General features: G+C 43.2%; 1 protein-coding gene across 1 annotated transcript in view; it reads right to left on the bottom strand.

The window, feature by feature from the left end:
- The window catches only part of ERI3 (ERI1 exoribonuclease family member 3), a 236,655-nt gene extending 219,105 nt beyond the window's left edge, over window positions 1–17,550 (bottom strand). The window contains exons 1-2 of the mRNA XM_081946340.1: window positions 17,457–17,550; window positions 83–354 (exon numbers count right to left, since the gene is read on the bottom strand). Coding sequence (XP_081802466.1) covers window positions 83–331 — 249 coding nt within the window. The 5' untranslated portion in view covers window positions 332–354; window positions 17,457–17,550. The remainder of the gene's footprint in view (window positions 1–82; window positions 355–17,456) is intronic.
- Window positions 17,551–17,789: the final 239 nt, after the last annotated feature.

The raw sequence follows: 17,789 nt of genomic DNA, 5'->3' as shown, positions 1-17,789 counted from the left end.
GAATATATACCAAGTAACACAGAACAGAATGCAAAAGTCTTTCCTTTATGAAAAAAGAAACAAGTTGAAGCCAAATAATTACCTGAGGGTGGATCTGGGGCTTGTCACATGTGGCCTCAAAATCCAACACTAGGAAGTAATGATACCTCTGTGGGGGAAAGGATGACATTGCTGCCATGGAAGCAAAGCCGTGAGAAGCCAGTTTCCCGGTTTTAGTGGAGCTGTACCTCTGGAAAACTCTAAATAACAGAAAGAAGAGCAGAGGAGTCCTCAATCTTGGGAACAATCTGAGGTGAAGCCTTGCTGCAGTTGAACTGAGAAGTGTGATCATTGAACACCTAACAGCATCTGGAACTTCAAAAGAAAAAGAAAAAGGAATCACTCTACACATACAGACTTCTTCATTTTAATGTCGTTGAGGAAATACAACTTCCATTTCATTTATTTGAACAAAAGCAGGAAATTATTTTCTATTAATCACATCACTTATTTAAAGCACTTCTACTGTATTTTGCATAAATAGGATCCAAAGCAGCTACATGTAATCTTCATTTAATGACCAGTCACTTAGCAGCCATTCAAAGTTACAGCAGACTTCTCAAGAGCTTCTTTTGACTTGGTCCCAAAGTTGTAGCTGCTGCAGCGAGCCACAGTTGTTCACACTTACAACCAATCACAAGGATACTGCCAACCCCCGGTGCAGATCTTCCCCACCATCCTACTCTACCGCATCCTTGTAGGTCTTGAGCCTGCTTCCCAGCTCACCAGACTCCATGCCCTTCTCCTCATTTATCTTTTGAAGACCTCCAGAGCTTGGATTAGGGAAGCAGAATGGATCATTTCATCATGTGGCTGTGTGACATGATTCTGGAAGTGACCACCATTTATCAGTTACCTTGAATTGTGGTCCCTTGGAAAATGGCAGCCATTTCCACAACTGCACCACAAAATCGTGTGACGAAGCAATTCATTCTACTTAATTAATGTACTCAGTTCAGCAATCTAGAGCTCTAAATCTTCAAGAAATAAGTAAGTGATACTTGAATGGTGGGGAGGATATCTAAGCCTTGTGGGGATGATGATGGTGGCTCGGGCCTGCAGGGATCTCTGGGGGGTGGAGCAGACTCAAGGGCTATGGAGACAGTTGGCAAACAGAGCATGGGGTATCTCAGGGATGGAGAGGCCTTGAGAGGTAAAAGTCTGATGGGTCTGGGCCTGCACTAAGCCTCCCAGGGCCTCCCATAATCTGAGGCACTACATGCTTTGCTTAATGACATGCACAACATGTTTTAAACACTGCAACAGGGAGATCAGGCGGTAGGATTAAGAAAAGCCATGTTTCTTAATGGCCATCACCATTTGCAAACATATTGGGGAGATTCCAATATTGGTCACACATTGAGGATATCTGGGCAATAATCAAATTACTAAAAGAGACATGAGAGCCAGTTTAGTGTACTGGTTAAAATACCAGACTAGAAGCTAGAAATGTTCTAGTCATCCTCAGACATGAGGCCAGTTGGGTAACCTTACACTACACCCTCAACCTAGGAAGGATATAATAGTGAATCAAAAGGGAGAGGGAGGGAGGGAGGGAGTATGTGTGTGAGAGAGAGAGAGAAAAAGAGAGAGAAAGAGAGAGAAGGAGGGAGGGAGGGAGGGAGAGAAAATGGAAACAAAATGATAGCGGATTGTATGTTATGCATGTCCCTCCCAAATGCATGTTGGAAAGAATCTTTAAAGTCAGAGTTAATCTTCACCCCAACAATAATATAGTTGATATCAGGTGGACATTCACAGAGATTGGTAACACTATCAGCAAACCAAACTACTAAATACTATGGTAATACAATGGTTGATAAAGTTCAGAATTAACGACTAGAACCAAATGTTATAATGGAGGGAGCATTATACATAAACCAGGGAAAGGCAGGTTTTAAACCCCATTCGGATATGAAATCACTTTTTCCCAGTCTAAACTTCCCAGGAGGATACAACATAGAATTGGATCAAGAATGCTACACTGAACTCTTTAGGGAGACAGTCCAATTGGAGGGAGAGAGAAAAACTGATCACTGCTCATGCCATTTTGAACCACATTTCAAAATAGTAGTTCCAATATAAATGAGATTAATACAATCCTTAAATCATACAAATCAGTCTAGTAAATAGTAGCACACATGTACTGCCTCTACAGCAATGATTTATAAAATAGAAACTCAGAACCAGAATATTTAGCTTATGGCTTTATGTGCCTAACTGCTCAAGCCATCCATAACAAATTCCATGAGCAAACTTAAGACCATGATTTTTCAGTTCTAGATACTATTGGAGCCCTCCCCTTCAACTGGCTAGGAGAGTATGGAAATTATAATACAACAAAACTTGAATCAGGGTTTGGAAAGTTGCATTAATGACTGTATGACTGAACTGGTAGTAATTGTAAAAGATATGTTTAAATCAAGTGTACATATTATATACATGCTTTCAGGTGCCAGATATATAATGCTCTGCATATAACAATATCCACAGAGAATCATTAAGTTCAAATCTTTCAGACCATCAAGTCCAATCCCTTGTCCTGTGCCAGAAACCAAAGTAAAGGTTCTATAACAGAAGATGCCGGGCTTCTGCTTGAATACATCCAGTGACGGATGTATACCTTTTGCATAATTGGTCCTGCTGTAAAATTGCTCTCATTGAAATCATTACTAGAATTTAACTTGATACAGCCTTTCTATAATTTAAATCCATTACATCATGTCCTGTATTCTGAGGTAATAGAGAACAAGGCCTGAACTCCTTCTTTGTGATACCCTTTAAGGTATCTGAAGAGTGCTTATTATAATCATCCTCAATTTTCCTCTCCCAAGGCTAAGTACACCCAATTCTTTCATGGGATTTAGTTTCTATTCCCTTGATCATCCATGTTGCTTTTCTCTGAAGCTATTCTAGTTTGTCTGAATCATCTTCAACTGTGTAATCGAAAACTGAATGCAGTTCTCAAGATTAGGGCCTGATCATTGCAGAATAAAATGAATCAAAGTTTACAACCCTTTACTTTATTGTATTTTGTTAAATTATAAATTTGGATTTAAGTGATATTGCTGTGATCCACCGTTTAACAGAGATCTTATGCCATCCAATCCACTACTATTCCTGATATTCTTAAGACTAGAAAGGGCTACAAAGTAACTTCCGAAGACTTTGGAAGTCTAGTCAAACCATAAATTGTGAAAATACTCCACCACCACTACTTTTCCTAAGAGTGGATTGTAAATGTCTATGGTGATTCTCAATCATCCAGGTCATGTCTGTCCCAAAGGTGCTTTTCGAAAAGGCAACTGGACTTTCTTCGTTTTTTTCCTTGAAAAATGTTTTACCTCATCCAAGAAGCTTCTTCAGTTCTGACTGTATATTGGGTATTATGCATTTAACCAGAATCTCTTCATCTCTTCATATAATTATGAAAAATCTTAGATGTATTGTAGGTCACAATACTGCATGACTACAGTTCTAAAAGGTTCACAAACTTTCTCCTACTATTATATGGGCCAAAAGACACAGCCCTCTCTCCCCCAAGTACTTTCTACAAAAAAAGTGAAGTAGAGCTACAGGTCCCTGCATTGTATTTATTTTAATACCTTAGAAAATGGTAAGAGTAATAAAATTTATATTTAATTGTGATTTTATGAGTCATACTTGAATTTGTTAAAAGTTCTTATTGTCAAGTTCAGATCAAGAATGAAGTAGAACAAAGTTCAGTTCTTTATACTACTCTCACTCTAATGGAATATTAGGGAGATTTTAAAGCAACGGCTATCCTAAATATCTTCCTCTATCTCCAATTTAGGTCCAGGCTGTGTTGTCTCTTAAGGTATTTATTATAAGCATCCTCAATTTTCCTCTCCCAAGGCTAAGTACATCCAATTCTTTCATGGAATTTAGTTTCTATTCTCTTGATCATCCATGTTGCTTTTCTCTGAAGCTATTCTAGTTTGTCTGAATCATTTTCTTATTGTCAAGTTCAGATCAAGAATGAAGAAGAACAATCTAGCCAAAGTTCAGTTCTTTATACTACTCTCACTCTAATGGGATATTAGGGAGATTTTAGAGCAATGGCTATCCTAAATCTCTTCCTCTATCTCCAATTTAGGTCCAGGCTGTGTTGTCTCTTGTTTCTTCCCCCCCACACACACACACCTTGGAATGTGCTTCCTCCTTCCTGGGACACTGCCATTTCACTGTAGGGCAGGGGTGTCCAAACTTGGGAACTTTAAGACTTGTGGACTTCAACTCCCAGAATTCCCCAGCCAGCCATGCTGGCTGGGGAATTCTGGGAGTTGAAGTCCACAAGTCTTAAAGTTCCCAAGTTTGGACACCCCTGCTGTAGGCCATCACACAACCTCCCACTTGGTATACACATTTAACCATACTGATACAGCCCTGAAAAGTAACAGCAGATTTTCCACCCCACCTCCTGGCCCCAAAAATGAAGAGATCTGGACCAATGTATTTAAAATTGTAGCCTTTTATTTAAAAATTTGTGGAAGTACACTTCTTCTGAAGTAGTACTATATAAGAACCTTATTCCTTTCTCCTACCCTCTCAAAATCAGATTAATTTTAAGAATGAAAAAAAAATCATTCACATATGATAGAAAGTTCTGGTTTGCTTTGATCACTGTATATTGAACCAAGATTTATTTTGGTTTGGATATAACCCTGGATTTATACAACATGCTCAGTTAAATCTAAAACCACATTACAGTACAGCTTAGGCCATATGTAAATCTGGCAACGGTGTACATGATATTAATAATAATAATAATAATATAATAAATTTGAATTTATTAGCCGCTCCCTTTCCAGGCAGGACTCGGGGCGGCGTACAGTGGGCATATAGAACATAGTAAAAATGTATACAAACACATAAACATACAAAAATACAGAGACACACATGCACGGAGGAGGTAACCAATTACAACATTTAGACAGTTAAAATCCCCATTAAAATACCCAATTGTAAAAAACCCAATGTACAATTAAAATTTAGAATTTAAAAAGACAGTCAGGAGGAGTGAGAAAAAAAAATTACGGTTGAGCCAGGCCAGATAATTGAAAGAGGTGGGTCTTCAGCTGTACACGGAAGGAGCGGAGATCGGAAGTGATCCTGATGTCACGGGGGAGGTCATTCCACAGGGCTGGGCCCATCACAGAGAAGGCTCTGCTCCTGGGTGTCGCCCCCCCGACACTGTTTGGTGGACGGCACCCGGAGAAGTCCCTCTCTGTGTGAACGAATTGGTCGTAGGGATGTGTGGGGCAGGATGCGATCCTGCATGTAACTAGGCCCTGTGCCATGAAGCGCTTTAAAGATCATAATCAAAACCTTGAAACGCACTCGGTAGACCACAGGAAGCCAGTGCAGCTCGCGCAGGAGAGGTGTTACCGGGGAGTATCTAGTCCTCCCCATAATCACCCGCGCGGCCGCGTTCTGGACCAACTGCAGTCTCCGAGTGCATCTCAAGGGAAGCCCCATGTAGAGAGCATTGCAGTAGTCCAGGCGAGACGTCACTAGCGCATGGGTGACTGTGCGTAGGGCATCCCGGTCCAATAAGGGGCGCAATTGGCGCATCAGGCGGACCTGATGGAACGCCCCCCTTGCCACGGCTGTTACATGGTCATCCATGGACAGCCGGGCATCTAGGAGGACGCCCAAATTGCGCACCTGTTCCATCACCATTCTGCTGATTTGTTGAAAAATACTTATTACAAACATTAACATTTATAGCATAATTTATTTTAACAATATCAAAATAGTACCAAAATTTCCTGGGTGGGAGAAGGGCTATTACTGAAATCCTATTAAAATGGTACCTCTCCATCTGGCACTGCAAAATTGTTCTGGTTTTCAAAGTTCTCTTTCCCTCGAGCCTGTATATCTTTTTTAAAAGTCTAACATTTGGTTAAGTGGACACATTCTAGAAATAATGCCACTTACACCTGTTAAGTAGGGACAAGATATTTGGCATAGAAAGCATATTTTTAGATTTTAAAATGTTTTTAAAAGCAGCATCACCAAGCTTTCCACAGAAACTACTGTAGATATTGTAAAAAAAATCTTCAATCATTCAAAAAGTAATATGTTAAAATAATATTACCTAGAAAATACATTATGTCCTATAAAAAATCTAGGCACTGTTTTCTATTTCTCTATTCCTGTAGCACATGACCATGGCATACCAACCTAAGTTTGAAGATGCTCCTGCTAAACTTCTACTATAGCAGGAAAAACTGGTTTAGTGCATTAATATCCCTTAGATTAAGTTTGCACACTGGCACAGAAATTAGATTACAAAATTCAGCCCGATTAACTCTGGTTCAAACAAGCCATGATATTGATATTAGCTAGCTTGTTTATAGTTTATTAAGAATGACTGGAAGATTGTCATACAGTTTGAATCTGTTTAAAAAATGAGAACACTATGAACACTTAATACTCAGGTTTGCAACATTTTTGCATATTAACAAAATATCCAATGAATTTCAACTTTATGGGATCTTTGTACATTATACCATTATTTAAATTTTATAGGTAAAATTTGTAATACAACAAATGAAATCTGTACATGTACATACATCAGACAGATAATTCCAATAGCTGACTTTCAATTTATAAAAAGCAGATAAATTCATTGTAATTGTACTTTCTGACATCATTCTACAATTTTTATAAGAAAAGATAGGACAGGGCAAAGAGTAGACTAAATAAAAATTAGGATCAGATAATTGTTTTTGTATCCATTATGGTCCAGTCACCAATCAATGCAACTAAAATCAGATTTTCAAGATACAAACAAATCCATATACTAACATGGATGGTTAAGATCAATTATGGTCATACAAGAATAGATCCACCTCTGATGAATTGACCCAAATGGTATAAAGGCATCCTGATCATAAAAACTGTCTGGACATTTTATAACATGGTCAGGTATCTGCTCAAAGTAAGAATTATATTTCTCTTTTGTCTGGATGGAATATTATCAATATATTAATGAAAATATATTCTTTTATGCAGATATAACAGTATAGAATAAAATCATACAGGTCAATGAATTAAGCCTGAAGTCACAGCACTTTTTCAAAGGAATGAAAATAAAACAAATAATTCCTCCTGTCTGGCACAGAACAATAAAATACTGTAATTTTCTCAATAGCCAGGCCCAATAAATGGATATTTCCTTACTTAGCGTTTAGTAAAAAAATATCTACTGTATTAAAATGACCAAGAGCCAAAACCAGCTAAAAGAAATTGATCAATTTAATCCAGCAATTTTTGAATCTGGTATACTATTCAAAATATTTGATACTGACTCGTTCAAAATAGTAAAGATAAAAATAAACCTTTGTTTTATACAAGATGGGATAGACTTCTCACATGAAATTGGGTGATTTAAAGTATACCCTCCTAGAAATCTGATAGGAAGGGCGTTGGTACTTACCTGACACACCTCATCTCATAGTGGGGGAGGAGTATCCAGGATGGGTTTGACCTTGTCCTCTCATTGATTGGACTGAGTCAGATAGCTCTTTGGGTCACGCCCTGGTCACCAGGTCCCACCCAGTTATCGGCGAAGAACTCTATCCGACTTATTGGACCATTCACTCCAGAACTCATCTCTGTTTCAACTTTTATTTATTTATTAACTTTTTTCAACAGAACAGTTCAACAAACGATCATAACGCTATAGGTACATAATTATATCAGGGAGGGGCTGGATACTTCTCCCCCACTATGAGAAAAGGCGTATCAGGTAAGTACCAATGCCCTTTCTCCATAGTGAGGGAGAGGAGTATGCAGGATGGGACGTACCAAAGCCTGCACGTCCCTAGGGAGGGTAACCCATGTAGAGTATATGCTCCAACTTATGCCTGGTGAGGCGCTCCTCCCTGCCTGTGCACCGCCTGCAACACCCTACGTCTGAACGAGGCTTTTGCAGAGGCAAAGGAGTCTAGCTTATAGTTCCTTACAAATGGTGAGGGAGAGGCCCACGTAGCTGCCCTACAGATCTCCGACAGTGAGGCCTGCGTGGCTCAGGCCGCCGATGTGGTCACGCTTTGTTTAGAATGCACTGTGATGGGTCCTGGTGTTTGCAGACCCCGTGCCTGGTAGGCGAAAGCAATACAGGTTCTTAACCACCTGCCTATAGTGGTGGCTGTCACCTTGCTCCACAGGGACCCAGGCGGGAAGGAGACAAACAGGGCTTCCGATTTCCTGCTCGGCAGGTCCTCCTGAGGTAGATCCTCAGAGCCTTCTCACGTCCAAGGTGTGCCACTTCCTCTCTAATGGGTGAGAAGGTTCTGGGCAGAAATTAGGCAATATCAGCTCCTGCGAGCGATGGAAGCAAGAGCACACCTTGGGTATGAAGGAGGGGTCCAACTGTAGCACCACCCTGTCCTGGTGGAACACACAGAGATCTTCCCTTGTGGACAGCACCTTTAGTTCGGATATTCTTCTGGGGGAGGTGATGGCCACCAGGAATGCTACCTTAAGGGTCAAGAACTTATGCGAGACCGTTCATAATGGCTCAAAGGGGGGGGGGCTGTCAAAGCGTCCAAAACTCTGTGCACTGTGGGTGGTTTAAGGTTTGAGGCCCCCTTGAAGAACCGCCTGACCATGGAGTGGAGTCTGAGACCTCCCACACAGGAGTACCGAAGAAATGGTCGAAACCTGTTTCCTAATGGTATTGGGAGCCAACCCTCTGTCCAGAACCACCTGAAGGAAGTCCAGAACTTGTGGAACAGCGGCCCGAACCAGATTGTGACCCCTGGAGATGCACCATGAAGAGAAAGCCCGCCACGTAGTGCCATAGATGCGCTCCGTGGAGGGTCTGCGAGCCACCTGGATAGTCTGAATAACCTTGGGGGAGAATTGGTCTTCCCTCAGGATGCTCCACTCAAGCGCCAAGAGGTCAACTGGAGCCACTGAGGTTCTGAGTGTTCCAGTGACCCCTGGCTGAGGGAGATCCTCCCCTGGGGGATCCTCCAGGGCCTGTCCACCAAGAAGGATTGGAGGTCGGCAAACCAGGGCCTCCGTGGCCAGTGTGGTGTAATCAGTACCACCTCCGCCCCCTCCCGTAGCATTTTTTGTATGACCCTGGGGATCAGGGGCAAGGATGGATAGGCATAAAGGAGCCCGCGAGGCCAAGGGCAGAGGAGAGAGTCTATCCCCCCCCCCTGTCTGGTACTTGGAGTAAAACCTCGGGAGCTGAGCGCTGAGAGGAGTGGCGAACAGATCGACCTCCGGGCATCCGAAGCGCTCTGCCAGCTCTTCAAAGATTGCTGGCTGCAGCTGCCACTCCAAATTGTCCACCTCAGTCCGGCTGAGCCAGCCGGCTCTGATGTTGTCCACCCCTGCTATATGTTCTGCAGTCAGTGAAAGAAGATACCTTTCGGCCCAATGCCCCAGTCTTTTGACCTCCTGCATGAGGGACTTTGATTTGGTCCCCCCGTCTGTTTATGTGTGCCTTGGTGATGATGTTGTCCATGAGGACTAGGATATGATTGCCCCTGACAGAGTGACAAAACTGTAGTAAGACTTGGTTGACTCCCCTGAGCTCCAACCAGTTTATGTTGTGAGTCAATTCCGCCCGGCTCCATTGTCCTTGCGCCATCTGGGCCTGAAGATGGGCGCCCCACCTGAACAGGCTGGCGTCTGTTGTTACCATCACCCGGTCTGGCGTTCTGAAGACTTCGCCTCTGGTTATCGCCGGGGACGTCCACCAAATCAGTGAGCGGGAGACCTCTGCCGGTAGAATGACTTTGATCAGTTAGCAGCTCATGCGCCTTTGCTGGAAAGGCAAAAGGAACCATTGGAGGTCTCTGGTGTGGAAACGCGCCCAAGGGACAATGCCAATGGCGGACACCATGGTGCCTAGCAACTTGGACAGCTTGGCTAAGGACACCCTGCGCTACCTGGCTACCTGGGCGGCTAGCTGCCTAAGAGCGAGCTGTCTTTCTGATGACAGAGAGACCATGCCTGCCTCCGTATTTATCAGGGCTCCTAGGTGGATCAGACTAGTGGAGGGGTAAAGGTGACTTTTGGATAGATTCACCGGAAACCCGTGGTCTCTCAGGACTGACATGTCTAGATCCCGTAGGGTACCCTTAAAGGAGGATGACTGTAACAGCAGGTCATCTAAATAACATTGAATTCGCACAGGTATCTGTCTTAGGTGTGCTGCCAATGCTGCCATCACTTTAGTGAAAACCCGGGGGGAGAAGACAACCCGAAGGGTAAGGCCCTATACTGGAAGTAGTGCCCTAGGTAGCAGAACCTGAGGTATTGACGGTGTTCTCTGGCTATGGATATATGCAGATAGGCCTCCGTGAGGTCTATGGAGGTTAGGAAATCTCCCTGCCTGATCCCCTCCAAGATGGAATGCAGTGAATGCATCTTAAACCTCCGGTATCATATGAATCAGTTCAGGCGCTTCAAGTCGAGGATCGCTCTCCAACCGCCCAAGGCGTTAAGGATCACGAAAAGAATGGAGTAATACTCCTGACCCTGCTGTTCTAGAGGCACTGGCTGGATAGCCCTGATGTCCAACAGGTGTTGGATGGCCCCTTGCATCAGCAATCTCTGGGTCGGATTGCTCGAGATAGGGCAGATTCGAGAGAAACTCGGGGGCCTGGAGAGGAACTCCAGTGACAGGCCATTCCGAATGGTGTTTTGAACCCACTTATCGGAGGAGGATAAGTCCCAGCGGTCAGCGAAGTACGCCAAGCGACCCCCAATGGGGGGTGAGCTAGGTCTAGACCTAGTTTTTGCAGGAGCACCCGCTGCCGCCGCCCCCTCAAAAGGGTTGCTTTTGCCGTCTGCCCCTCTGCTGTCTGTCTGGGTATCTCTGCCTGGAAGAGAAACCTCCCTGGTACTGCCTGGGGCCCGAGTACCTGAAATCTGACCCCCGGAAGGAATCCTGACCCCGGAAGGAGGACCCAAACTCCTGGTCCCGAGGGAATGACCGTCTGGAGTATGGAGCAGCCCTGAAGCTGGCCTTCCACGGGGCAGTGAGGACCACCTCCCACTTGTCCTTGTTCTTTACCAGAAAGGGGTCAAGAGCTGCTCTGAAGAGGAATTCCCCCGTGAAGGGAGCCGATGCCAGGCGCCACTTGTGGTATATGTCCGCTTGCCACTGTCATAGCCAAAGTAGTCTGCGAGAAGCAATTGCCCTGGAGGCAAACCTGGCTGCCGCCAAGGTGGCATCTGATGATAATTGGATGGCTGCCACCAGCTTGTTGATGTCTTGGTGAGACCTGACATCCGATATGGGCAGTCGCTGTTGGAGGTTCTGCAGCCACAGCAGAGAAGACCGGTTGAAGTCGGAGGCGGTGGTGGCTGCTTTCACTGCCCAAGCAGCCACTTTGTGACTCCTATGTAAGGTGATATCCGCCTTCTTGTCTTCCTGCTTCAGCACATCCTCTAGTTCCCCTGGCATGTTTGTGGACGTATGCAGGGCCATGACAGGTGCATCGATGGAGGGTTGTGACAGTGCCTGGGCCATGTCCTTATCCATGTTAAAGAACGTCTTGTCTGTGGATGTAGGCAAAGGCCCCGCTGTGGGAGATGCCCATTGATGCTTTACCAGGTCCAGAAAGAACTTGGATGTGGGCACCGTGTCAACCTCGATGGCCTGCTCCTCGAAGATGGTCTTTGCTGAGAAACCCTGGGGCTGTGGTGATGCTTCTGTTGCTCGGTTGCCTAGTTTGGCGGCTATCTTGGCCTTGAACAGAAGTGATTTGTACAAAGAAGGCTGGAATAATCCGGAAAAAGTTGGCTTGGGAGGTGGCATGCCTTTATCTTCAGAGAGTTTTTCCTCTCCAATTTCGCCCTCCTCTGCTTCCAAGTCACTATTCTCTTGGGAACTTGGAGGGTCCTCCCCCTGGGTCTCCAGCCCTTCTGGTACCATAGCCCAGGGTGCCGCCTGTGGTTGTGCCTGAGGTTGTTAGAAGGCTGCTGCCATGCATTGCTGGAAGGCCTGCATCATCATGGTCTGGAAGTTGGGTACCACTATGGAGGGTAGCTGGTTGGCACCCATGCCCACCAGTGCAGAGGAAGTGGCTTGTGGCAAAGGCCCGGTGGGCGGGAGTTGCCCCAATGATGCTGCGTGTGGGGGTGATTGCCACCCTTGTGCAGAACCCCAGAGGCTCGAGGTGTCAATGGGGATCCTTCCTTATAAGGCTGGGTCTCCCTCTGTGGTCTTACTGGGTGAGGCAATCTCTGGGGCCCTCCCCTCTGTTTCCAGCCTTGAGCTGGTGCCTTGGCTGCCCGCCTTCTTCCAGTCGCTCCAAAGCCCTATGCCTTTGCTTTTCAAATTTAGAAGTGGGCCTCAAACCCATCCTGGGGAGTATGTGCCTCTTCTTGGCTTTTGCCTTGGCACACACACACACCCGTTCTGGGCCACTTCTGGGATGGTCACTGACCTGGATTGCTCCTCTGCACTTCCGGAAGGGGTGCTGAAGATCATTGGGAGGGCCCGGATCCTGCCGGTCTCCTCAGAGGTACTGGGGGCAGCCATCTTTGATCACATGGTCCCCTCTGGCATCAAAATGGCGCTTCGCGCCAAAGAAGAAAGGGTGCTTTCTTGGTTGTGGGCTGGCTGCTGGAAGACTCTCTGTCCAGAAGACTCTCTTACAGAGAGTTCCAGTAGCCAGCCCACAACCATAGAGCGCACTCCTAGAGCGGTCACTGCTGGAAGACTCGGCAGCCGAGTTTTGGAGTCTGGAACCAGAGAAGACATTATGCTCGGAGCGCAGCGGTGGCGGCTGCTGCTGCAGGGAGAGCTGGGCCCGGACATGTTGAGGCTAGGAGGCATGTCTGCTGGGAGCGGAACAGGCGCGCAACCCCCTTTTCCAGCCAGGCAGAGCTTCATGCACTGACCTAGGGGGTATCCCTAATGTGCCAAGCCTCAGGAGCTGGGGAGCGGGCAGAGCGCCACGTGGCTTGGCACCTTACGGATACCCCCTAGGTCAGTGAATGGCGCTCTGCCTGGCTGGAAAAGGGGGTTGCCGGGCGATTGCTCGTGAGCTTGGTCACCTCATGGCTGCTTCGCCCCTGAGGCTGTGCCCCGCTCTTCGGGAGCCAGTTTGCAAGGGAGCAGCTGCCCGGCAACCCCAAAACAATAAGCCCTCCGCTATAATATAAGCCCAAGGCCATATTTTGTAAGTAAAAAGAAAATAAGACCGTGTCGTATTTTCAGGGAAACACGGTAGATGAGTAGCTATTAATTTCCACTTCTCTGAACTAGATAAAAAGATTAGGGTCAGGCTGAATACAAAATCAAGCCAAAAGTAAATAATTCAATCATAATCAACCCTCTATTCTCTATTTCATATCATAATATATCAACAAGTTACTTTTTCAAATTCAGATTTGCTTTTTCATTGCAAATAACTTTCTATCTTAGCAGAAATATGTGCATCCATCCCAAAATTGTTTGTTCTCACTTTCCACCATATTATAATCACTGCAATTCCTTTATTTGATTGTTTTGAGCTATCCCAAATCACTGTGAATCAAATAGGATACAAGTTTAATAAATTAATATTATTAAAGTTCTATGCTTATAATTACTAGACTCCTACAACAGTAACACCCAAATATTGATAACTTTCACCTAATGATGAATATCATTACAACCCAAAGCAGGTTCATTACAAAATAAATATGGAATGAAAATACCTCTAGAGATTTGTACGGCCCTCAGAGTCACTTTCATATGAAATGAGCAGTTACACAAATATGATTTTAAAAACATTTTTCCTAATATATCTAAGCTTTTATTCCCCAAGTTGTCATTAATATCAATATCAAACATTAATTCATGGCAATATTTTATTGGGTAATTAGCTGTTACATATTTCTGTTCAATTGCTTTTTTTATCAGTACAGCATGTAAAGTGAATACTGTATGCCATTTTTTATTTTTTTAATAATGCTTAAGACACATTTGTATGATAGTAAACTAACCCAACTCCTTTCTAGGAGTGAGATTGATTACATTATATCCATACAAAGTAACTCCCTAAACCAGTGGTAGTCAACCTGGTCCCTACCACCCACTAGTGGGCGTTCCAGCTTTCATGGTGGGCGGTAGGGGTTAGCTGTAACTCTGCTTTATAAATTTTATAAAGTAAAGTTACTTCCCTACTATATAAATCACCATTACTGTGGAACTGGTGGGTGGTTAGAAAATTTTACTACTAATAGATACACAAAAGTGGGTGGTAGGTATAAAAAGGTTGACTACCCCTGCCCTAAATCATGGCTCTTCTTGATGCATAAATTTAGACTAGATAGTATTTTTTAATTAAACAGAATTGGAAAAGAAATGAACACTGTTTCAATACAATACAATTTCAAATTCTGGTTAACATTAACAAGAAATGAGAGCCACTTTTTATGATACATGTCACTAATATACAGAAGACTTTTCAGCTGTGATTAAGAAGCCACTTCAGACCAGGACAAATTCCAGGCAATGCAATGTTAAGCTTCCAGGCAAAATTCCAGGCAAAGTAACTGCCAAATTTTGAATGAATATACAGTATGAGATTACATCATTTAAGTCTAAGCAAATGCTAATAGAAGGTGTGGTAAAGAAGTTCTTGGCAAATAAGGAAGCAAATTTCAGACTGACTGTTAAAGCTAAATGAAGCATGGTTGAAGGTTATAGCTGATATCCTAAGTGGAAAAAAAAGTCTTGCAATGATATAAAACTCATATCTTGCTAGATACAAAAGCATGCTTCTTGATCAGATAATTGAAGTTTGTGAAGTAGCTGCAAAATGTTTCAAGAATAGCCCAAATCAAACAAATCAAAATGGCTGAAGAAGTTGAAAAATGACGACTGTCTGGTAAGGGGAGAATTTCATATAGTCAAACCAAAAGACTATCCAACTGTCGTATCTTTTCTTCTGTTTGGATTTTAAATGATAGGAGAATAAAATGATCAGATGATATAAGATTCTTTATCAAGTACAGCACATACTATAATGATAGGGCTATATATTAGAAATTAATATATACATAAATATAAATAAATTTGTTAACTGCTAAGTACTATAATACATTATGCTTTCTCTTTTCTGCTGTGTTTTTTTCTTTTCAGGACTTGTTTGTAATTTTTTTAATGTAATATATTATAATTATCTTTGTCCTTTCTTTTATTTTTATTTTACGATTATTTATATAAAAAATAAAGGTGTAGCATATACTACCCAAATTTACCTAAAATATTTATTATTAAAATGCACTTTGAGACATTAGAATATAAAGTATTTCATTCAACAAATGCTTTTGAGCATGTAAACTATTCCATCTATCTACACACTGTAGATAAAGTAGAATTCAACATTCATCCAGTTACCACAATCAATATTATATCATGAGAGTGATCAGACTTATTTATCAATTTGGAAATACCCACATTTCTTAAAGACCCCAAGGTATTTTTAATGTGTTTTAGTAGAAGGAAGCTGCCAAATTTCTCTAGAATATATTACATCTTCAATCATTTAAAATGGTAATGATTACAAATTATACTGGCCAAGATTTTAACATTGTTTGAATACCCCACAACGGCTTGTTCATAAATAAGCTACAATGAATGAATCTTCAAAATGTGATGGCAAAAAAAGCAAGCAACCACAATATATGTATCTTAGTGCAATGTCTCAACTAAGTGACATAACCCAGTGCACATTAGGATGGATCCATGGCTTACAATGAGATAAACTCTTATGTAAATTTAATACATAAATTCAATATCCATCAGAAAAGAAAGATCTGAAGTAGTAACAATATACTTGTGTGTAAGAACTTATCAGTGGGAAACAATGATCATGACACAAGAAAAATGCACCATGACTAATCAGATGACTATGTAAACCACACACGACGCACACAATACTTGACCCTAAATCATAAAATATTTATTGGTCATGAGTAAAAAGCTTATCACTCCCCACGTGGATTTCTAATAACATCTATTCTCTGAGTTCTGATTCCATATTCAAGAGATACTTTTGGAAAGCCTGGGTAGTTACCAAATGGACATTGTTTTCTCTTAAGGCTTCTTTTAAGTGGTGGACAGACAATTATTTGCAGAGGAAATAATCTAAAAGTCTTGTATCTAAATTCGATGTTTAGTCTGGCATATTTAACACAATGCAAGCTCACATTTCTCAATCAGTAGAGTAACAGATATATTTTAATCAGATTTCTGTTTCCAAGTCTTTAAAGAGGGCATCCTGTGAATAAAATATTGTCAAGGAGATCCTATAGGTAATGAGATTTACTGCCTAATAAATGCTTTAGGATTACAGCGTACTCAATATCTTCATCACTGCATTTCTCAAGAAACATACTTTCTTCCAAAGATCATATATCTACTTCTATCCACATTATCTATTTTTGTTATTTTCCAATTTACAACCCCAAATACTCAGTTTATTGCAGCAGGAAAGAAATAAACTATCGTTTAAAAGGGAAACCATTAGTATGGTATCTTTCCACCAACCATGCTCTTGCAGAAAAACAAGTCTAATAAACTACCCAGCTCTCTCTACTGTGTCTATCATTTTTGAGTTCTAGACTTCACTTTGACAGACTTTTGATATTTAATATGTTTAAACCAGTCATAAACCCCATCCCCCCCAAAAAAAACCCCAGCTGCATCACTTCTGATTGAAATCTAAAAACTCCATTCTTGCCAATCAATCTGAGCAACTGCCTTTCAATTATTTGTCCTTTTATTCCCACAGCCTGAATTTTAGATAACTGCTAGCTTCAAGAGCAAAGCACAGGGAGTTGAAGTCTTTCTCCCTAAAACTGATAAAATAGTGTAACCAACACCACTTCAAGACTTTAGCTATTAACAAAATCTCGGAACAAGTAATATATATCCCTTCCCACAAGCCATAGCTATTCCTTCCTTTTATTTCTCTTTTTGCTCTGTAAATCACACCGGCTAATCCAGCCCCTGCATCCCCAATGCAACTTGCTAGCCAGGCCTCACTGAGTCTTCCCTTGTACCTCCACCTCCCAAATCATCGCTTCTCTCGATTCTGTTCACTGAGCTGCTGCAACTCCCCGCCCGGCCCAACCAGCGCTAAGCAGGGAAACTGGCAATTCCGCATCCCAGAATCGGCGGGGATTCGTAAAATCCGTCACCGCAGGCCCAGCTCCATCCTCCCCCAATGCATCCTACACCGCGCCCCCCAATCTTGGCCTCAGGGCCCACTTAGGCCGTCAGAGTCCCAACCGGCAGGCCCTTCCCATCCTCGCCACTCAGGCGTTCACCAGTCAGTAAACCCCCAGACACCCCCGCCCCCAGGACAGCCCCGGTCACCCCCATCCCTCAGCACCACGAGTCCCCAACAGCAGCCACTCACCTTCGCGCCCTCTGACCCTCGAACTCAATATAAACGACAGCCGTATCGACCAACCCCGACGGAGGTTCCCGCCCTAAGGGGACGGACTTCTTGGTTGTGGACATGCGCGTAAAAAAATGTTGCCGCGCGCCTCTTGCTTCTTTGGCATTGTGGGATACGTAGTTTTGAATACGGTGGGAGGGAGGCGGGGAGGGATTCCGCAGGTAGCGTCTTGGAATCCTCCGTTCTCTGATGAGTTGGTTCAGGAAGGAAGCGGCTCGGATTGGCGTTGCCGCACAAAAACTGCCTTAACGTCACGAATATTATCATTCACTGACAAATTTAGCTTGGCAA

Source organism: Natrix helvetica, assembly GCF_964273705.1.
Source record: "Natrix helvetica genome assembly, chromosome: 3".
Taxonomy (NCBI): Eukaryota; Metazoa; Chordata; class Lepidosauria; order Squamata; family Natricidae; genus Natrix; species Natrix helvetica.
The sequence above is the reverse complement of the archived record's forward strand: the minus strand, read 5'-3'. Positions and strand labels throughout refer to the sequence as shown.